The sequence below is a fragment of the Pyrgilauda ruficollis genome, unplaced genomic scaffold, assembly GCF_017590135.1.
Source record: "Pyrgilauda ruficollis isolate IOZ18807 unplaced genomic scaffold, ASM1759013v1 scaffold16, whole genome shotgun sequence".
Classification (NCBI taxonomy): domain Eukaryota; kingdom Metazoa; phylum Chordata; class Aves; order Passeriformes; family Passeridae; genus Pyrgilauda; species Pyrgilauda ruficollis.
This window is the reverse complement of record NW_024514764.1, coordinates 8,658,010-8,681,442: the sequence shown is the minus strand read 5'-3', so window position 1 is coordinate 8,681,442 and position 23,433 is coordinate 8,658,010. Positions and strand designations below refer to the sequence as shown.

The 23,433-nt window shown below is 38.0% G+C and overlaps 1 protein-coding gene across 1 annotated transcript in view; it reads right to left on the bottom strand.

The window, feature by feature from the left end:
- The window catches only part of LOC121350673, a 78,441-nt gene that overhangs the window by 41,064 nt on the left and 13,944 nt on the right, over nt 1-23,433 (bottom strand). The window contains exons 7-32 of the mRNA XM_041462188.1: nt 22,038-22,141; nt 20,325-20,490; nt 19,906-20,088; nt 19,049-19,201; nt 17,605-17,749; nt 16,029-16,187; nt 15,192-15,310; nt 13,860-14,141; nt 12,694-12,849; nt 12,069-12,253; nt 11,134-11,316; nt 10,908-10,999; nt 10,557-10,726; nt 10,192-10,351; nt 9,086-9,165; nt 8,372-8,552; nt 7,223-7,378; nt 5,902-6,035; nt 5,651-5,809; nt 4,900-5,080; nt 4,223-4,434; nt 3,516-3,704; nt 2,483-2,622; nt 924-1,086; nt 726-812; nt 47-181 (exon numbers count right to left, since the gene is read on the bottom strand). Of these exons, the coding sequence (XP_041318122.1) occupies nt 47-181; nt 726-812; nt 924-1,086; nt 2,483-2,622; nt 3,516-3,704; nt 4,223-4,434; nt 4,900-5,080; nt 5,651-5,809; nt 5,902-6,035; nt 7,223-7,378; nt 8,372-8,552; nt 9,086-9,165; nt 10,192-10,351; nt 10,557-10,726; nt 10,908-10,999; nt 11,134-11,316; nt 12,069-12,253; nt 12,694-12,849; nt 13,860-14,141; nt 15,192-15,310; nt 16,029-16,187; nt 17,605-17,749; nt 19,049-19,201; nt 19,906-20,088; nt 20,325-20,490; nt 22,038-22,141 (4,074 nt within the window). The remainder of the gene's footprint in view (nt 1-46; nt 182-725; nt 813-923; nt 1,087-2,482; nt 2,623-3,515; nt 3,705-4,222; nt 4,435-4,899; nt 5,081-5,650; nt 5,810-5,901; nt 6,036-7,222; nt 7,379-8,371; nt 8,553-9,085; nt 9,166-10,191; nt 10,352-10,556; nt 10,727-10,907; nt 11,000-11,133; nt 11,317-12,068; nt 12,254-12,693; nt 12,850-13,859; nt 14,142-15,191; nt 15,311-16,028; nt 16,188-17,604; nt 17,750-19,048; nt 19,202-19,905; nt 20,089-20,324; nt 20,491-22,037; nt 22,142-23,433) is intronic.

Sequence of the window (23,433 nt, the reverse complement as noted above, 5' to 3'; positions counted from 1 at the left end):
CAGTCACCAAGACATAAAAAACACCAAAAATTAAACCCATCAGTACCTGGAACGAGTGTGTCACATCCACGTGTAAAAGGTGTCTAAAATCTGCCTCACCGGATTTGTCCTGATACCTCCCTAGAAAACTGAGAACATCTTCTTTATTCACCTTTAGGACAGTCTCAAGCTCGTGCTTCACCTGTGTGTTAAGAATGGGAGTAAGCAAAGTGCACTGAGTATTAACCCTGTGTATAAAGAAAGATCAGAGAAGCCATCCCTACACATTATGAAAAATGAAACAGTTTCAATCTATTATGCTTTGGCTCAGAAAGAAAAATGAGGAAGAAGAATGAGAAAAATGAGGAAGAAAATGAGGAAAATAGAAGAAAAGAAAATGAGGAAAAATAGCTACATTTGGTAAGAAAGATGAATAGATACAGCTAGATAAAGTGAGAACACTGAATCCATTCCATCCCAGTACTTGTTTTGTTAACAACACTCATGCATAATAATATTCTAAAAATAATATATGAAGTATTCTTATCATAGATTACTACACAACATATTAGTCTACAAAATTAAGGAGGTACCAAGGACATAATCACCCTCTGAACAATTTGGTTGCAGCAGCTCTGTGGCTAGAAACTAAAGACCTATAGCAAGTGAGGTCTGAAAAGACAATAAAGTGTAAATAAACAGGTAATGAATGTCTCCTAAATGAGTCTAATGGGAAATTTACTCACATTTTGATGACTTAGAGTTAAAATGCACATTTCAACATCTTTGGGAAATATCCTAATGTTATAAGGATGAGTTAAGCCAGCACAAATCTAAAAAGAATTTTGAGAGAAAATGCAAGGAACATAAGTAATATGCAGTAAACCACTCATTTGCAGCTTGTTTTGGAATATCAGACTAAAGGAAGTTTTTTGATAACTCACATAGGGGTTTTCAGGTTGGTAACCAAGTATGAGAGTCTGAACTGTTTCCTCCACTCCATTTATCAAAACTTTTGTTTCCATGAAATAGTGCTTTTGCTTTTTGTCAACAGTAAATGTCTCCTGCAGAAGGAAGCTCTGCAGAAAAGGCACTTTAAAAGGATGCCTGGAAAAAAACCAAGAAATAAACATAGTGTAAAAGATCTTAATAGACAACTACAACAAGAAATCATGCAGAGTTCAGCTTGAACATGCAAAGTTCAACCAACATTATCAGTTACTACCAGGGTGTCAGGTACAGAAGCAAAACACATGGGACTGGACATTTAAGGAACTATAGGGCATAATGACAACTTCACACAAACTCCACACACTAACCTGAATTTTTGATAGAGTTTCCATCCTGAATTTGGTAAATGCCTGGAAGGGCATGGGAGAAGGTGCTGCTCTAAAGTTCTGACATGTATAACCAGCACATATACCTTCTATACCTGCATGGCCAAGACTTCATTTCAAATAAGGAGTGTCCAAAAGCTCCTGCCAGGTTTGGAAATCTCACCTATCCACATTTTATGCTTTATGTAGAAACAGCATCTACATGCCAAGAACCCTGTACAACAGATGTTCAGCACTACACAGCTCTAGGAGAAGTTTACTACTTCAGTGTAATGGTTTATGGACTTCATTAAATATTTCTGCACATTTAATAAGTCAGACCTCTTGGAAGCATGCACGAACCTCTATAAGCAGACACTGGACTGCCTTTATACATGTTAGAATATCTGCTACAGCTCTTCATTTACATATTTTTCTACTGAAAAGACACCTCCAAGTGTTTTAGTTATCTCTGAGCTGTACAGGGCCTCCTAAGGCAGCCTGTGCACTCTTGTTCATGCTGCTGTGCCTTAAGAAAGCTGAGATCTCCCCAGAAGTCATCCAGATGTCTCTAATCTGAGCACACATTTTTACTAAGGCCTTCAGGCTGGGCTTTAGTAATGGATAATGAAGAGAGAAATTTCAGGGACAGCCAACATGTAGGAGCAGTGTACTCATTCTCACCAGAAAATGAAAATATATTCCAAAATCTAAACAAGACCATTTGTTACATGTTTTAAGAGGATACCTCTGGCTTTAGAATGACTATATAATGCCTAAGGATTAGGAAAAAAGCACATGGATGGCACAGAGAATCAGATCTGGATTTTGGAACTTCTCACCACACACAAGTTTGGACACACCATAAATCCTGCTGTTTTCAGGAAAGGAGGTTATATGCCTGGCTGAGTTGCCAGCAAACATGTCACAGCACACATGGTCTGTTGCCTTTGACAGCTTTGTTCACTGTCATTTCAACAAAGAGGCCAAAACCTAATGGACGCAAATAACCAGGCCATGAAGCTGCTGTACTTGAGCAGGTTCAGGGAACCAGATGGGACAAAGAACAGACCCTGCGCATGTGGTACTCTCACTTTATAAAGCCCAGAACATTTCCTAAGAGCATCAAGATGCACATTAAATTTAGGCCAAAACATTCTTAAAAGATAGAAATACGAATACTAAACCTGAAATGCAGGGTTGCACGTTTTTGATAGAGCATCTTCTCCTTCCTCAGCTCTTTTATCTGACCTTCACACTGCAGTATAACAGGCAGACTTTTATAATCTCTCCAAACAATCTTCACAGAAAAATTTGTCTTCTTAGGCTGCACTCAGATCATGAGACCAGAACAGGAAAGGACAATTGCATCAGATTTACTGCATTCATATTCAGGAACCTCAATATGGAAACCATGCTGTTTCAACAGGCTGCAGCAAGGCTGTCACTTCACAGACACCCATTTCTGCTGTGGTTTAAGTCCAAATCTCCATTAATCTCTCAGTGGATTAAAAGTGCCACCAGTAGAAAACTCACTCCAGCAGAAGACAAGTGCCCCTTAATATATCACTTTCATGTCACCCACTTGCAACATAAGCAAGCTCTGGTATATAAAAAAACCAAACTGGATTTTCAAAGCATGGAAAAAGCATTTTCAAAGCTATGTTTAGAAAAACACTTTAAGACTTCCTGCAAGGTGTGAGTGGACCAAAGCAACTGATCAAAGTACCACTTTTGAGAAGAAACTGCTGATTACCCTTCCTGTGCCACAGACATCAAGCAAAGCAAAAATTATTTTAAGACTGGAAGGGTTGTAGAGACTAAAATAACTTATAAACCTGGGCTGTTACCATGCTCACTAGCAGGCAAGAGATTCTGATTCTCCAGGACAGTAGAATTTTCTACACCTCTCATACATCTTCATCAAGTTGTGAGTAACCACATCTCCAGCTCTCTTTCTAGTCATGCTGTCTCTCTTCACCCTCCCTGACTGACTGTCTGGGCTCCCTAACAGGTGAGAAGTACTCCAAACTATGCCACACAAGTTTTTGTTTTATTTTTGAACCTAGATTTACACTGCAGCCTGTCAAAACAGACAGAAATAAATACAGTACTGGAAGGGTTTAAGGTTCAACACTAGCAATAACATCTTTCAGGAACAGAGTGCTGAGTCACTTTTTGTGCAGAGTCAAAAAAATTGCTTTTGTTTTTCTTTCTCACCGTTGGCAGATTCTGATAGCTGGCTGTGAAGTTAAATTCCTGTTTTGTACTCTTTATCTTAAAGCAGAGAAGTTTGGCTCGTTCATTATTCTCCAAATGAATCTCATTCTTCACGAGCTGATTCCACAGAGAGATCATTTCACTATAGCTATGCAGAACATTCCTCCCAAGATGATTAACTGTGGATGCCTGAAAAACAAAGACATTAGTCTGGCTGAGCCAGGACAGACAACATTCCATTGTGCAGCAGCACAGCACAGAGGTGACAGAATGATCATTTACAAGAACTGTAAGAAATGTGTGCCATCTTTTCCATTATCAAAATACTCCAAATTACCATAGAGTTCAAAGTTTATTTAACTCCTCCAAACAAGGGAGAGACAAAAAACTAAATAATTGATGAACAGTTTTTTCTCATTCAAGAATGTTTCACACATTTCTCCATGACTGTGCCTGAAGCAGTAGGGACCTAAGGAGGAAAAGGTGATAAAGAACATCTTAATCATAAACACAAGACAAAAAAGACAGAAGTCTATCACATTGCTTAATGAACAGCAACTATGATGAAATCAGTTTTAAACCTCTACTGTATAGCACAGTCTAAAATAAATTAGGAGGAAGTTTAGAAACCACAGAGTCAGAGCATAGTGACAGCACAGAGCCCTGTCCCCAAAGCCATACACCCTGCAAAGCACCATGGCACCAACCTGCAGGTATGTGGTAGCTGGTGTGTAAATGTGAACTTTCCCCTCCTTCTCATTGCCTTGATCTTTATAGAATAGTTCCAGTACAAGGTCTTTAATGGAGAGAGCTTTTCCAGCTGTCAGCTGGGATGTCAGTAAATAAGCAGAATGCTGAGGCTGGTGCAGTTTGTGAGCTGTGTACAGGTAGAGCCATGGGGTGTCTATATTGAACCCACCTGCAAGGGACATATATTAAAGCTGACAGAAACATGAGATTTCAAACAACCTGGATTCTAACTCCACATCAAGGCTGATAAGATCCAAATGTTCCAGAATGAAGCTAAAATGCTACTATCAATCTTTTCTCTTCCAAGTGCTAAAATCTCTGGGTTGTATATAATGAAATTAATGTCCTTCACCAGTGTAAATGGAACTGCTGGAAGAGGCCAACCAGCCAGGCTGTGATGGGTTGGAGATTTTGAAAACTCAGCTAGACAAAGCCACAACAGATGTGATCTACTGCTAGAAACAGTCCTGACTGGAGCAGGAAACTGGGCTGGACAACCTCCAGGGTCTCTTTCTTCCAACAAACATCTTTATCACTCTGTTGCACTCACGCAAAACTGCTCAGAAAAACCTGGCAGCAGCTTCCAATGCCTGCTTTTCTAATCACAGACTGGAAGTGGTTTGTGGTACTTCACCTTCCCACTTCTTCAGGCCATTTCTGGATGCATCCTTCCACCGCAGCCCAGCCACAAATGGTACACGGTCATTATACTGCACCTCAAAATTGGTGCTGCTCTGCAAATACACCTGAGAGGTGTGCAAGTGCTGCAGCTGGGTTCTATAATTCATCTGTTTTTCCAGGACTTGCATGGTAAACTGGAAAAGAAATCAAGCAAATTTAAATAAGAACAAGATCCCATTTTCAGGGCTGTATAAGTTACACACACAGAAGCAGGAAGGTCACAGCTTCTGCCTTTGCACATTTGCCATTCACTCTACAGATTTTCATGCATGCTCACCAATTATAGATTGAGGTTTCTTTAATATGCATTTGTTACAACTACAGGAGATTAAAAAAGAAAAATGCTGTAATATTCTGAGTTGTTATAACCTGTGCCCTCCTTCCACATTGTGTCACCAAAGCAGCTTTCATAAATCTTTACAATCATTTTATACGAGTTAAAAATGCAAAAAACTCGGAGCAAATTAAATCCTAACTTTTCCAGTATTTGCAAAATTTATCTTCTAGTAAATGTCAAAGATTCTGTGTCTCTGAGCTAAGACCTCACCTAGCTCAAAATTATTAGGTCTGGGTACTTGCCTTATATTATTAGTACACACCATACTTAAAAAAAATGTTGTAATAAAAAAAAAAAAAACATTTATTCTTAGTCTGTCTGTTAAATGCTTGAAGTGAAGGTCTTACTTTTCAACCATCACTATTACCTCCAAGAAATAGCTGACTACAGATGAACTGGAACTGTTCTTAAAGGCTTGGCTGATCAGCACTTTCTTCTTGTTGTTTATTTCATCCCAATGTTTCCCATAGTTCACTTCCATCTGGGAGGAAATCCAAGATGCAGTCACTTCATGTTCCAGGTGAACCTAAAGAGGAGAGCATTGCCTTTTGCTGTGATCTCTTGCTCACAGGTGACACAGGGGTGCCCAGCCCACAGAGTGCCTGGCTCAGCACCCACCTGGTGGCTGTAGGTGGGAGCCTGCACACAGTGAAACTCATGGCCCAGCTCCAGTCTGTAGAAGCCCCGTGCACCCGTCTCCACTTGAACTTTCTGCTGCGTGCTGCACTCATGGCAAGGGTTTTTTGCATCTTCTGCTCAAGTTAAATCACAAAGTTACTTACTCAAGTAAATCAGAGTTAATATTTCAAAATCTTAATAGTATGAATCTGGCACTGGCTTCAAGACTTCTATTTTTCAGAACATCAAAGTGAGATTCGTTTATTTTTACAGCTATATACTTGTTGATTCATCCTACAAATCCAAAGGAAAGCATAAACATCATTACTTAAACAGAATTTTACCTGGTTGAAGTAAAAGAACTGCAAAGTAATCATGATCAAGCTTTGCAGCTTTCTTGGTATCACATAATATTACATGACATTTCATCTTAAAAAAAAAAATAAAAAAGAACTTCCCGCCCTTCTGGACACTGAGAAGAAAATTAAAATAATGAATTTGAAGTTCCACCTAATAACTAGGATTACTTTTTAAAATGAAAAATCCAACTCTTCTCCAAGGAAGTATTTGTTGAACACTTCAGGTGGAATAGCTGTCAAACTGGGTTTAAACTAAACTAAACTGGGTTTAAACTAAAGTGTAACTATGCTCCAAGTATCTAACTGCAAATTACACAGCTGTGGCCAGGCATCTTAAGGTACTGTTTAAGTGTTTAGGTGTGTTTTGATTGTTGTTTATAAGATTCTGTGATCAGTGAGCCATTGTTAGCAAAATTATGGGGTCATGCCTGCATAGGTTTAAGAAAACTTTATTACTCATATTGCTACTCTCTGAAGGTGCAACAGAGGTAGCATAAACCATCCCCCTATAACATTTATCATTATTAGCTACTACAAGGATTCAATACTTTGATATAACTGCACTGATGGTCACCTGCTTTGTCCCACAAAATTAACACAATTCCTATATTGCAGCCAGGGGAGCAAAGCCAGCTGCTTCCTAGAAACCACCCCTCATATTATTGAGTGCATGCATGCAATCATCTGAAAACACAAATTAATTAGGAGCAGTTCTCACTGAAAAAGTGATTTTTAATCTAATGATGGGTATGCTTGTGAAAAGCCCATTTAAAAAAATTGTTCTTATATGTAGACTCAAAGAGTAAAGTTTATCCAACTGAAAAGAGAAACTTGTTCCAAATTTTAGATCACAGTTTAAAAATTAACTGAAATCTCTCTACTGTGTTCTAAACACAAAGGAAAATCTCGTAGGAAAAGCGAATAATACAGAATACTTTTTCTTTCCCTGTTTTTCAGTGTACCTAGGAGTCCATATTTTATCTGCAGACCATGAGACCACAATCCCTCGTGCTGCTGGAGAAGAGCGACAGCGTGAACTCCAAGAACACCTGGAAGGTGAGCCTCCCCTTCCAACGAGTATTGTCTCAGCTTATCATCAACCTTTTGCTCCAGAAGTGCTAGAGAAAGAAGAGAAATTATTATGCAATGGTAGAACTTGAAGTTACTTCAGCTATCAAAGGAATACTACAGCTGGGAAAACCAAAAGGGCATTCAGTCTCTCCACCATTATGAATTTCCTGTGTAGTGTACAGATAAAAAGACACAAAGCTAGATGTTCAGTGTCCTTCTCCATCTCCAGTGTGGCCTGCAGACCACACTTCTCACAACCTGCTTCAAGCTTACTGAAATGCATGCAGCCAAAGCTGCTTCTCAAAGGAAATAAATTCAGACAGACAGATCTTTTAATTAACTAAGCCCTAAGGTGTGAACACATATGTTCACCTCTACATAAAGTCAGAGCAAGCCTGTGGCTTTGCAGCAGCACAACTGGTGCAGCCAAGTTTTCCCAGGTGCTAGGAGTTTGAAATCAGACCAGAACTGGCTTGGATACAGTCACTGGCAATCCATGTGAAAGCTAAAGATGAAAACTTCACCAAAAGATCATCTTCCAAAAAACAAACTGCCTTCTGCATTCCTCATTTCTGTATTTTAATTTTAATGTATTGATGTTATACAAATATTAAGGCTCTCTTTCTGATACTTTCTCTTGTATTTTTCTCTTAGCTTATTTATGAGAAAAAAAGTCTTCATGATTTTTAGAACAGCAGGTCTTAAGACATTCAGCTACAAATATGTGTCTCTGCATTGTTTTGTATTAACAAAAGTGAAAAACAGCTGCTCTTTTTTGGCATGTTTTTATCAAGTAATTCCTTTTATATTATTTCCTCTACCCTTTCCAACAATAATTCAAAACAGACCTATTTTAAAATTTCTTCTATTCTGAAATATATATATATATATATTTGTATTAATTTATGCAGGATAGTAATTTTAAAAAGCAGTCTTTATGGACTTGGAATTTAAGGAATAAGTGTCCAAAACCAGATAACCCTAACAAATAACAGTTCCAGAACCTGCATTTATAAGGCAAATACTTACTGTCCTCTAACCTGAAAGAAATGCAGCTTCCTTCAACAAATTATTCAGAGATACTGAAAAAGCTATCTTCTTGCCAAGCTGTTTAGTGATGTTTCCTGACAAAATGATAGGACTGCTTTGCTTTATCAGCTTTACCTCCAGCTGGGTCATGTATCTCTGCTCTCCACTCAGCATTTGCAAATCTGCCATTCCCTAGAAGAAACAAACAAATCAAAAAGCAAACCCCAAGTCACTCAACAACATAAGTTTTAAGTAAGCAATAGTATAGACTTGGGTGTTTCAGAAATGAGATGAGAGGAGGAAGAATGTTTTTCTATACATCTAACAACAAACCTTCCGCACCTCACAAAGCCTAAAACTTGCCATTGATAAATAATGGGGAGGAAGGATGGATTTGTTTTTCCAGTTACACAGAGGTCACAGTGGTGCAAGATGCTACTTCCTTCAGCTTCTGCTGGTTTTAGGACTGAAATCACTACAAATGTTACAATACCAGGCCAGAAATTATTAGGGTGTTAATGAAAATACTGGCAGTCTCACAGAGATCTAAGTTGAAATTTAGCACTGAATCTATCTCGAAAATATGTAATACGGAGAACTGGTAATTTCTCTGATGGACTGCTCACAAAACTGCTCTTCAATATGTGTATTTTCCCTGCCCTTCTTTTCTGTGCTTTTATGTAAGTATTCATGCTAGAAGGAGACCTCACAAAATGCAAACATACCTTAATGTAATACACATCTCGGTCATCCACTATCAGCTCCAGGTATCCAACTCGGGAATTTTTAGAAAACTCAATCCTCCCTTGGAGAAAAAGAAAACTCTTTACTTTCAGTGATGCTTCATAAGACTGTACTTGAAATGATAGTTATTCTTGTTATAAACAATAGATACAGAGAGATTAAAAACGTAAATATCAGCTCAAAGGAAAAAAAGTTAGGATCAGAATTTGCAAAGGCATTTTGCAAGGTGTCTTCAGAATAAACTAGTATTTTTGAAAAGATATTCTGAGGAGAATAATTGAGAAGAGGCAATGAAGCTGTCTCCAACAAAAACAGCTTAGTTCTGGAATTGATTTTTGCACTTCCTTTAGGCCTGTGCTAAAACTTGTAAGTTGTGTCGTGCTGTGGAGACATTTCAGGAGCTCAGAACACTCTGCACACAAAGCTTTGCACAGTGTTGGTAAAGCTTCCTTGCAACCCATTTGGAAATAACTGGGATAAAAAAAAAATTCTAAATACATCATATGGTTGAATATATCAACACAAAACATCACTTGACCAGCAAGCCAAAGAAGCTGAAATTCGTTGTCTATATTATTACCATTAATGTATCAGTTTATATTTCCTCAATGGGTTTATAGATTCTGAATTCTATGTCACACTGTGATTAAAATGTTATTTTTTATTACAATGCATTACAATATCATAGTCAGTACTTCACTGATTCAGCAACAAATATCATCTCATAACTAACAGAACACAGCAAATTGAAACAGTAAGGCAAGATCAGCATATGTAAAAGATGTCAGAACAATGCACCATATTCTTTAACCTTCAATTCATTAATCCTGATAACAGCTTTCTTCTCTAATATGATTTTAGGAACCAGGTACTGTACCTCTGACTGTGCAAAATATAGTCTTAACCAAGATGAAAACCCCATTGGGAATGGCTGCTACCTAAAACAGTAAACTGACAGTTATCACATAATAATGTAGTTTCAGCATTGGATTAGTGAGTGAAATATGCTGATATTTCTCAGTTAATTGTAATTAAATTCTCCTAACTGGTATTAGCTGATGATCAGGCTCTTAGCTGAAAAACCTACCATCAATCTCAATTTTTTTCTTAGGTTGTATAAATTGGATTCTGAATTTCTTCTGTGGGACACTAAAACTTAAGTCAACACCAACATCTCTTTTCAAGTCTGACTTTGGAGTCCCAAGGAAGAAGTGAAAGACAGCTTCACTAGGGATCCATGAATTCTCCTGAAAGAAAGAAAGGATAATAGATAAAAAGAGTATATACTTCTTATCAGCATCAGTAATTTGTGCTCAACATATCTTCCCATATATTGGGAATGGAATGAACAATAACATAGAACTTGGAATGCAGAGGGTTGAATATGCAGTACTGAGATACACCAGAACAGAAAACTGCAACTAAAGCCAGAGCCCAGCGTGCCAGTGGTACCTGAGCTATGTAGTTATAGGCAGCTTCCACCACGTACTGCTGCAGGCCTCTGTCTTGCTTAGTTAATGTCACAGCCACTCTCAAAGGTCCAGTGAGGGGGAAAACCAAACCACTGGCTGGGTCAGGATAGGACATTTCAGAACACAGCTGCCAGCCAATAATCTCAGATACTAGTGGAAGACAACAGTTGAACATTCAATTAGAACAGCAAACAAAGAAAACATGAAAATGAACATTGCACTGTAGACCTTTTAGAGAAAATATGTGAAAAAAGAAACTCTAGTGAATAAAATGATCTGTTATGGATATTTCAGAATGCCTTTCTAAGACAAACATAATAGCTGGACTCACCTTCCTCCCTAGTGCAGGATCTGGTTTCTGTGTGGACTTGGAAAACATCTATATCTTCTGTCTCATCCACCATTCTGAAGTAGACTTTAGAGCTACAACCAAGAATTTTGAACAATAACTTAAAACCAATTATGCTGAAGTTACAGCAGTATCTAAACAAAATTGTCAGTTATATTCAAGAAAGTTAACAGTTACTGTTTCTGAAGATGGCTGTGCTTAATCTTACCTGAAATTAATTATCTCCATAAATTCTTCTGGAGTGTTCAAGAAAACTTTGAGCTCTTTGCCTTTCTTCACCTGGATCCCCCCATCAAGACTAGTAGATGTCCTCATTCCTGTTAACCACTTTAGGCCAGCTTGTCCCAGAGTCCCCACAATTCCCATTTGGACAGAAAGCTGAACAAATGCACTGTTGAAAGATTCATATACATATCCTTCTATGAAATCCAGTTTCTTTTTAAAGCACAATTTAAACCTCTTCAATAAATACACAGCATTTGATACTGCAACACAGTACATTTTATGATTAAAATCATGAACTATTTTGTTTCAGGAAATAACTGAAAAGATTGCATGTACACCAACACACACTTTCTGACATGAATTATAGCTCTACTTTATCTCCTAAGGAGGGGATCTGAATGCAGCTTTCAGCACAAAATATTAAGAAAGGGAAAGCAATTTGAACTGACTATCACAAGGCAAATTTCTCCCCGTCTGTACAGCACTTAACAAAGTTTAGTAATGTATTCAGTATGTACAAAAGCCAAAATAGCCAGGTAAGGAAACACAGTTAAATCCTCCACTGGTTTGTGCATCCATAACCTGTAACAGCATTATTTGATCCCAAGAAAAATCCACTTGTCACATGTAAAACATTCCCAAAAATCATCAGGAGTTTCATTTAGAGATAGAGAGGAATAGTCAGCTTAAACCAGTACTGGAAAAACACAGCAAGAGTTCAAAACCAGACAGGCAGGACATGAAAGCACTGCTGCCCTCACACCATGGCAACCACTCAGCAACAGAAGGATGATTACTGCTTTTGTTCTTCAGGAATCTCCTAATTAATTAATAGGCATTCACACAAAACTTTCACATCAGGAATTGCTACTTTACATTAGAGACATGTCAAAGGGACACATTTGCAGCATTTACTACCTTGGCTTGATATATCCATTTAGAAAGAAATTGGACTGTTGTTTGAAATCAGCACTTCCTTTGATTTTTATGTTGATTGCTGCTGAGGCATTGACTGCCAGTTGAACAGGAAAGCCTGAAATTGCTGGAAACTGCAGCTCTTCAGTGGCCAAGCTCATCCTTTTATTGAACTGGACCTCCTGCCCCTGTGGTGAACAAAACCCAAACAAAACCCAGGATATTATTTTGCATAATAGAGTTAGCATTCAATAAATTTGCCAGATATAACTTTTGACTGCATCTGTCTATTGTGTTTTTACCTGAGTTGCTCTGGGACATAAAGAAGAAAGCAGCCCAAAGCCTGCCTATGGCCATGGCACGAGTCAGACACCAGTCCTACTCCAGTTAAAAAAAGAATTTGCATTTAAGCATGGATGGATTTGAATGAGAGAAGCATGAAGTAAGAACCATTAGCAGAACAAATCTTTGCCTCATGTACTGAATGCTGTTTAAACCAAATACACACTGGTGTCTTCTAGAGTTCAATTTAGAAAAACAACAAGTAATATTTTGTATCTTTAACATATCTGTCAGAAGGCAGTTTCTCAAGATATTTACTTTCAAATAGAAAAAAGGCTCCTTTTACCTTCAGAAGTTTGACAGCCAACTCAGCCAGATTTAAGGAATAATGTTTCATTTGTTTTCTTAAATCTTCACAATCTAAGAAGCTAAGTTCATTTCCAAAGATTTTCACGCTTAGCTCACATTTCAACGCCTCCTTTTTTACTGTTCTCTCAGTGAACTGGCATGATAAAAAAAGAAAGTGTGTTATAATTTTCTTTCACACTCACAATAAACAATTCCTCAATGCAGGCTATGCTATTAGTAAAGAAACATTAAACCTTCCTTTTACAAGTACTTTGGAGACCACTTAAGACCCTGGATTAGTAGATGTTCTTTCCAGCTACACTTGAGCTCCACAGCACACAAGCTGGTTGCCACTATAAACACTGGTCATGTCCAGTCCTAACATGACAGCCAAAGGAGAAGTATTACAATACATATCCACAAACAGATGAAGCTTTGAAAAAATACAATCTTAAAACAACATTAGGGATGCCTTAGTTGCTAAATAAACTGCTAGGAAGTAAAAATTTCACATTTTCTGTCCTTACAATTGATACCACAGCAACAAAACATGATCATGAGCTTAATCTCTAAGAAGAAACCCTAAGAAGATGAGTCCAAGAAGAGAGATGATCTAAGACAAACTAAATTAATCACAGTCCCTGATTTTTCCAGCTAATACATCAACAACTGAAGTAAATTCTCAGAGCTTTCCTGTTGCGTACATAAAACATAGCTCTCTCCAAAAATGAGTAAATTCACAAAGCATCAATGTAACATTTGACATCAAACTGGGAAGTCAGATTGCAAACAACAGGACTCAGGAACTCAACATCAAGCAGCTGTTTACAGTGTCACAGCAGTCAATTGACAAAAGGACATCAGCATAAAGGGACCAGAGCTCAAAATAATGAGAGGAAGCCCAAAACACAGGCAACATAATCCCATGGTTGAGTGTCATTGTTTTAAGACAATAAAATAATCTGAAAAAACCCTAAAGATCTGGCTCTTTGCTGCTCCATATTTTCTGCAGCTGTTAAATTCTCCCCAAGTGAGCAGAACGAGTTACGTGTGCTTTATGCAAGGGAGTCACAGTAATCCAGAGCACTTGTCCAGTGTGACATGGGGCCCTGTGTTTGACTGGGAAATGTCATTCATTTTTCCAAGATCTACAGATTCAGTTACCTTTTTGACTAGCTCATTCATCTTACTGTATTTTCTCCCAAGACAATTTTGGTTTGTTTTTCTCAGCTTTGGCTTGCCGGACTTGCTCACAAGATGATCAGTGGGGCTATATCGCTTCAAAGTCGGGTTCCTCTGCTTGACTTTCTCTGCTGTTTCTACTGGAGTTTCTGACTTGTGGCTTGCTTCATCAGTGTTTCCAAAAAAATAGTCACTGAAAATAGAAGATTTTGGCCCAAAACCCTTCTCTATGAGCGTTTCAGCATTCTCCGCTCGTACACCAACCTAGTGAAAAACATGCAGCAGTGAAAAGCCTAACAGTGACATGTATAGGCCATGGCCAGTTCTAAAGCAGAAAATCAAATATTGAACCAGATATAAGCAACACAGAAAATTTGCCAAGCAAAATCACAGTAGTCTACAAAGTTTAGCATTCTACCTTCTTCAGCATTCAATACTGAATATTCCAGTACTAAATCTTCCCAAAACAATTAGATACGTAAAGCTCAGTCCAAAACAAAAATCCTTTTTCCTTCAGTTACTGAGGTCCATTTACACCATGATGGGCCAAAAGGGGATACTGCTATTTTGGCATGTCAAAAACTGTATTTTGGCTGGAAAACACTAACACATCCTTTTCATGCTCTGGAATAAGATTCTGTTTGGAAGTTTACTTAAAACAGAATTACTAACACACTATTACTATTATTTAGTAATTATTACTAATAAATCCAGGGTATGAGGCACTGAAAAAAAAATTTTGTTTTCGTGCAAACTTAAACTTGAGATCTGAAGGCTACATTAAATACTTTCGTTCTTTCTTGTGCACATTGTTACCTGGCAAGCAGGTAAAGATGATGAGGTCACAGGCAGGTCATTGAAATGTGCCAAGTACTGGAAGGTAAATGACACTAGAACAGTGACTTCAGCTAAGTACAAATGAGTCTGTCTTTGTATTAAAGCAACAGTGTGCCCAAGTCAATCCATTTTCCAATGGATCAAGACATCAAGAAAAGGAATCTTACTGTCCTAAACAGGAGCTAGAGCAGTGTCTAGGAAGCACTGACTTTAATGTTTCATTTGAATCAACAAGAGATGAGTATAAGTCACTTTCCTAGTGCATGGCACTAGCAGAGCGACAGTGCTTTTATTCTGACTAAGCTCATTACACAAAGGACTCCCCAGTCTGAGGCAACTCTGCTACAGCAGTGAAAAGCACATTTTGCTAAAGGAACTGCTACAGGAAAACAGAAAATGCTTTGTACTTCAATGTATCAAATGTCACTTGAGGAGGGGGATAAAAAACTCCCACAATTAAAAAATCCGTAAACTTGCCTCCAGGAGATTTATAGCCTGTCCCATGAAGTGAACAGTCAAATTTGTCATGATTGATCGTGGTAGAAAAGATATAGGAGAAAAGACCACTGATGCTTCCATGTTTGCACCGGCACCAGCTGCAATGGAAAACAGATGTCTGTCAGCTGGAGATCAGCTGTTCACATATATTTTGCAAAATTCATAATTCTTTGGAAAACTGTTACTCCACTCAATAAGAAGATGGTGAATGAAACATTGTCAATAGGTGAAACTATTTAACTTTTTAATACAGCAAAGTCATTACTGTAAGTAACTTCCATTGACTGGAATTCCGTATTTACTGGATATTACTGGGTATTATCTCACTAACATCGAAAGGAAAGTGTTTATAATACATAAGATATATAAATGCACTGGAGGAAATGGAGAGAAAATCAAAATGTAATCTGAAAAACATCATCTAGAGTTTTCACTGAAAATAAATGAACAGATAGTAAAACAGGAAGAAACTTTCCTTATATCAAGGACAGCACATGGATCAGGAGAAGAAAAAACATCCCAGTCCCCTGCTGCTGCAAAGGAAGTTGATGTTCACAAAAATAATCTTAAGTGTTCATTGGTTCCTAGTCTCCTCTCTCATAAGGGGCAAAGGTGTATCATATCTGGTTTGCTGGAAATACATTTCATATGCCCAATTAAGGTCAAAGCAGAATCAAGCTTACATTTGCATATTTGGATAGCATTAAATCATAAAAATCAAAGTTCTCTGGAGCAATATGTAAAGGGTCAGAAAAGCCATGTGGGATGTTAATAATGCATATGCTACAAAGTATTAAATTCTACAACTCCACATACCTGAGTGAAACGTGACATCAGAGTATGAGGAATATTTCCATGTCTCCCAGTCAAAATCTTTGCTAAGGATTTCATCAGGAATAGAATCTCGAAGGTGCTCCTTCAATGGGTCATCTGTCTCCAAGAGCTGAGAGAGATGACTCCAAACAAAGGAGCCCACTAAAATTCAACAAAGAAAAGCATGTGGAAACCAGAAAAATTACAGGAGTCTTAAAAACAGATAAAGGAAAATTTTTTTATACCACCATTAATTCTAAGCCATTCCCCTGACCACAACAGAATCCATTCATTTTCAGCATGATTAAAATCAGTCTGATGCACCTACTGCAACAGCACCTTAAATAAAAAAAAAGGGCACATACAACTAAACAATTGTGATTAGTAATTAGTAATTCTGCATGACACTGTGGAGTCCCAGTTTGGCCATGTATGTGCTGTGTCATGGGGGCAAATATTTCCCATGTGTTCTGGAGTCTGGTTCCTGAATAGAGGCTTCTTTGTCTCTTGAAGATAAAAGATATTAGGCTCCAGTGCTAGTTCAATGCACAGACACTCAATAATGATGCAACTGCATTTTTCACAATACAACTTCTTTTCAATTTTCATTTCCTGAATGTGGAACTAAAAACTAACACGTGCCCTATGCCTTCAAAAGCACTCATTATTCAAAAGTTTATTATATAAATTATATAGCTGTCACATCAACAAAAGACAAACAAAATAAATTAAGAATATTCATGAGTACTGCATTAAATTGTTTGAAACACAGAACATTTTGGATGGACTTGTAGAGCTCCTTCATAAATCAGACAAATTAAATTTGCTACATGGAGTCACCAGGAAGAGTCACCGAGGGTACACCTTGACAGGATTTTGGAGGTGGATGCTCTGTCTGAACTCTGAACAGAGAGGAATGAGTGCCCTCCAAAGCACAAGCCACATCAGCAGGTGAACACAATGCTGAGCCTGAACTCACAATCACTGCAGGACACACTGGTCTGGACATAATATCCTGGGAAATGGATACCAGCTCCAAGGCAGAGCTGGCCAGGATCCAGACACAGTGCAGACAGAGCCTGCTTTCATCTGCCTGCAAACAATCTTACAGATACCCTTCTCATGTTTGCTTCTTCTCGACAGATGTAAATGCAAGGGATTAGTCTACAGGTATCCTTCACTGAATGTGGTGAAACCATTTTAGTATATCATAACATTTTTTTCTGCCACTTCCTTCTTTCTCTACAAAATGCAATTTGCAGTCATGAATTTGTATTTCTAATGCACTGAGCATCAAAGCTCTTCCATATATCCTTCTCAGGAGCCTTCAGTGAATTAAATGCTGCCAGTAGAAGGAACTAATTCTATGAAAAGTCAGTTCTTACTATTGCTAAAGTAATGGTATCACAATTTCAATATAAAATGTTACAATCATACAAACAATTACTTCGAAACAATCTACAAAGCATTGAGATTAAATAAAAATTTATATAGATTGGTACCATTACACCTGCAAAGTAAATGTCATATTGAAGTAACAATTAGGAACATATAAAACTTCAGGAGATGCTTGGCTGACCTTGGCTGGATGTCTCTTTCAGCAAAGTTTTCTGTACTTGTTTAAATAAATCTTCATGTGGACATTTCATTGCTATATAATAAGCAGCAATTCTTATTTCCACATCTTCATCGGTTGCTTGATACAGCTGAACTAATATAGCATTCTAAGAGAAAAACACAAAAGATAAAGACAATTACGATTCACTCCCCTGGAACACCTCGTGCACTTTCAGGTCCTGGTGGGTTTTTCATTCTCAAAGAGCTATTGCTATATTTATAGCTATTGCCTTATACCTGACAAAGTCACCTTGTGTAACATGGATACAAATGTATGTACGCGTTGTCTATACTACCTGATCCACAAATTTCCTGAACAAACTGTCATTATGACCTTGAATCCTATACAGACAAATCTATACAGGACTCTGCAACACAGAGCCTCCCCTGCCAGCACAACTGCTAAGGATGGTTTTATTCCACCATATAAAGAGACCTGTCTGTTGTATCTCTAATATGCAACAGCCAATACACAGACAACAATGGCCAGGGTTTTGTACATAAGCTATTAAGATCATTACTTTTGGTCTCAATCAAAGAGCAGGCCAGCAACAAATTTATTCTGTTCAATATTTCCCCTGTATCAACCAAGATAACATGTTTTGTGAACTGCCAGGAATTAAGAAACTGGTGAGTGATAATACAAACATTTTTATTAGCATTTAACAGCCTCAGTCCACCCAATTCAGCAGTTCATTTGCTAGACATATACCCCTAGATGGGGTATATGACAACATACAGACTTGATACTTTGAATATGTCCAATGAGCAATGCCAAGCTTCATAACTTCAGATCAAGGGAATCACACCAATCCATGCTGAATTTTTAAATTTTAAAAAGCCATAGAAAGGTGCTTCTCCAAGTGCAAGTTCACATGGAGCTTCTTATTCTTCTGGAGCAGACTGTCAGCTTTACCCAGGCCAGCACTCCTCGCTTTGCCATTCTTCTATCAAGGTATTAGAGATAAAGAAGTCTTGAACTTTCTTTCATTAAACACTTAACAAAATGTTCTAACTATGGCAGTGTATTGCAAATCACAACACGCTTCTTACATTAATACTTTATGTTTTAGAGAATTAAACAGTGAAACAGACTGTGGTAAAAATCAAGTCCTGTGGGTTCTCAGTCATATCCCCTGCAGACAGAAGGCACACAACAGAAGTGCCTAGTTAAGAAGTCCCAAACACCGCCTCAGTCACTGGATGTGTTACCTCAACTGCAGCAAAGCTCTTTATAGGATTGCTCATCTGGGCGGTTCTATCCTCTCCTCCAACAGCAGAGGGGCTCTGCTGGAACATGCCTACTCTTCTTCCTTATCCATTTGTGTGTTTTGTAACTATTCCAAGTCCCAAATCTGTGGCAGTGGCAGGAAGCCATCAGTCACCTGTGACAGTAAATGACTCACCCTGGCTGAGCAGGGCACGCGTCGGAAGGCCTGGACGGCAGCGAGGCGGATTTCCATGGGATGGCTCCTCAGGGCAGCACACGAGCTCAAAGCAGGAGCCAGCGATGCCGCTGCCAGTCCTGCATTTCCAATGGCTTTCAACACCAGCTGCATCTGGAAATGCACAGCAAGGTAGAACAGAAAGCTCTCCAAGTGCTGGCAGCTGTACATTGAATTTCATGGCACTAGCATTTTCTGCGCAAACATCTGTTTAAAATGATTACTGGTAATATGGGGAGTTTACTGCAGCCCCTATTGTACCACCTATACCCTGGCTTTACTGGGAGGACAAGACAAATATGGTCCACAGTTCTATTCTAATGCCATATGGAACTTGTAAATTGAACCTGCCTTAGACCTGGGGGAATACAAAAACATTTTTTTAAAAGCCTACATTGCAACAGAAAAGCAAAAGTCACAAATTTTATGTACTGGAAAGGTTTTTCAAGTACTTTGATATTTTGTCCCATTTGACCACAGATATTTTGACATTTTAGTGATTCAACATAGATTTCTGGACACAATAACTACATTAAAATAATAATTTGTCAACAGATATGTGTTCTTCATATTGTTCAATGATATGAAGTCCGCTTCATCAGGAAATCCAAGGCTTTTCTTTATTTCCACACACAAAAACACCCATACCGAGAGGTTCCACTTGTTGTATTACAAAACTTTATCAGCTCATTCCTAGCAAGGCATATTCATTTACTAAGCTTCTGGAAATCCAATGAATACCATTTTCACCAAGTTCTATATCATAAAGGGAACAGAAAAGTAAAGCCCTATTTCATGTGTCTCTGTACAACCAATACCTTGCTGAGATGTTCTGAATCTTGCATGGTACAGTTTCCTCCCAAAAATTTCCCAAGAGTCCTCATCACATTCTGCACAGCAGGTACAACACCACAGGAGCTGTGAGCTGAGCAAAACCTATGTACAAGAGCAGTTATTCCCAAAAAGCAGCTCTGGCTTGCTCTAGGTGACTTCAGCAAAGGCTGTAAACAACCAGAAAAGAACAAGGTGTTTCAGAAAAGCAATGAGAATTATAATCTGTGGTATGCCACAACAGTCAATGTATCAAAATATTTACATACTCAAATTCAACCTCAACAAAATTACCTGGACAAAGCTTTGTATAAATCTGTGAAAAAGACTGCTACTGTAAAACATAAAACTTATGAGCCACCTAGATTCACTACAAATTAAAAAAGAAAAAACAACATCCACTCACAGCAAGAGATTCAATCATGCCCGAGGTGGGATTAGGAATGAATGCTAATGACCAGAAGAAATATTCTACTTTGTCTTCCTCAACTTCTTCAGAAGCTATGAGGTCTGTCATTAGGACAACACATGCCTCTGTGGCACAAGATGGGAGAGCATCTATTAATGGTTGCCTGTAACACAAGAAAAAAGTACAAAAAAAACCCTAAAATGACCAAAATACTTAAGAATCACATAACAAGTCCATTGAGACTGGGCTTCTTTCAAAGTAAATAAAAGTCCAGTGGCTTAGCAAATTCCAGATTCCACAGAAACCAATATTATCTTCTGGTATAGTGGCCTTATAGAAATATGTTTCAGACAGGATGCAATGGAAGTGAATTGGTGTTTCAAGAATAGTCCCTAACCAGATTTTCAAGAAAATATTCGGTTGCTTTCTCTGAGAATTGAGCCACATCAAGAATAGTCCCTAATCAGATTTTCAAGAAAATATTCGGTTGCTTTCTCTGAGAATTGAGCCACATCATATCCCAGGTTTGACTTCTAAAGACTGAGGTACCTTAAAGCACTGACTTTTTAATAAGGTGGTTTTTACCTTTCATTTCACCTGTAACAGCAGTAACAAATTAAAATATTAAAACTGAATTGACTAGCTTTTATTTCCTGAGCTTTCTTAGACCTTATCTAAGAGGAAAGCTTACATCAGCATGACAGACAATACGTATTTCAGGTCTTAAGAGTCCCTCTGTAAATATTCTGTACCTGCCTCCTATACTGATGGAAGGACACTTTTGTATTAACTAGAAAGCAGTTAAACTAGATGGAGTAAAAATATCAGAGTGTAATCTGCATGGGATTCTCTTTCACTCCTAAATTTAATAACCATGTCCAAGTAAAATTAGTCTAAATGTAATATAAAAGAGCCAGAGTAGTTTAATTACTATCTAATACTGAAGAATATTAGCATGACTATTTATCAAAGGATGAAAATAAACCTAACCCAAAACAAAATATGCCCCTTTTGCATCAAGTAAAGATAGTGTTGCAAACACAAACCTTAGCATTAATTTCAAATAGGCTGATGACATTTTGTACTGAAACCACATAAAATAATTGTTTCATTATTTTCAATTTTATGAAGGGAGAAAAATGTACTGATTTTAATAATACTGGATTAGTATTTCTGGTAAGTCTCAAACCATTGGATCAGAACTATTCCTGACTGCAGAGAAATAGGGTCTTGATCTTCAAAGCCACAGTTCTACAATTGACATAAACCTTCCTGAGATCGAGCTGCTACTGAAAGATGCAGCTCCACCACATCCATACTTCCAGCCCAACATCTGTCTCCTCTGCACCACAACTATTAAGGGCATTAAAGGTACAGATCCAGGTCAGCTTTTTCATAACAAATGGCAACATAAGCTTAAAAGCAGCAGAACCGATTTCCATCCAAGCCGTGACTCAGGTTTCCCATTCACATTGCTTTGGAAACAGGAAATCTGGCTGTGGGAATAGGTAAGTCTATTTTGTACATAACATTCATTCAGTGAGGAGAGACTGTCATCCTATTATAGAAACAAGATCTGCAATACAAATTATTCCTTTAAAATGCTCCAAATTTAAATCAAACATTTGGGCACAGATTTAAAACACTTAAATATTTGCAAAATATTTCTTTGCTGTATATTTTCGACTGCAATTACTAAAGGAGACTTACCAATTGTCTCTGCACTTAAATGATGATCTTTGCCATAGTGCTCTTAAGGCCTCAAGAGAAAGGTGTCGAAGCTCAAACACGAGAGTCATGAAAAGGTCTGCAGTCTGTAAGTGCACAACCACAATTGAAATATTCCTGCTGTGCAGAAACCAGCTTAAGAGAACAGAGCACAAGAGGTTATGCTGGCATTGCCATTGATCTACCTGAGACTGAACCCTCCTTTCTTCCCTGTGTCCTTACATTCCTTCCTCATTTGCTTTTCTGTCCAGACTACAAACACATATGGAGAAGGGCTTTTGCTTTGGATGTCAGTCAGTCTCTCAGACAACAGTCCTCAGTGATCACCACACACACCACTGGCATACAAATGAATAATAAACCAAAAGGCAGCAGTGTGGTTACAATCCAGAAGAGACTGTCAATCTTCTCTGATTTTGTATGGCAAGATCCTGATTTATGACCAGAACTGCTGACATAGCTTTGACACAAATGAAACAATGGTCAAGCTAACTGCATATTAATCTTAGGTTTATGTGAAAGATCATTTAAGTGAGCTTTGGGCAACACTTAAAAGTTTCACTTGAGAACCCTTGGGCCATGAGAAATTATCCCATCTTACTGGGGAAAAGCCTAGGCAGAACTGCCCTCACCTCTGCAGGTAGAGGACTAGCTGGAAACATAGAGGCAGAAGAGCTGTTCTCTCTCACTAAGAGGAGTTGCTACATCATACAGCAGCTATTTTACCTGGCATTTTAAATGCTAAATAGCATGCGGATGTATTCCCCTGAGACCTGATCCAAAGTTCAAGAAACAAGATAGATCTCATTACTTGAAAAATTAGCAGAATGTTCAATATAATATCTTGTATGTTCATGTTAAGTGAATTTATAATGTGTAAGTTTTAAACATCATCCATGTCAGATTCACTCCAATGCTTTATTCACCTCAGATGTGAAAGGCTTAGACATAGGACTAAATTTATGGTTCCAAAGAAAACATTCTTCTTCACGTAAAAATCATACTAAGTCTAATTTCACTGAGTCACATTTCCAAAGGTTTGGGGACAGGCCTACTTTGACTTTCTGACCTTCCTTCCAGGAGCTACTCCCAAAAACAATGAAAACATGGAATAACCCAGTGCCAGCATTCAATTTTAATTTAAGACTGCCAAGCCATTTTCAGTAACAAGAAGCTGTCTTTCAGTAAGAAGCCTGAGTAATTTCTCACTGTTTTGTCTGATAGGCTGAGGGAGTAATTTGCCAGATCCAATAGAGATATAGTTTATGGTTTTATTCTTTTGGGATTGATATTATTCTTAGAAATAATATGGAATTTAATGAAATTAAAACCAGTTCTCATATGTGATGCCCCACTTATGTATTAACATTCTGTTAAC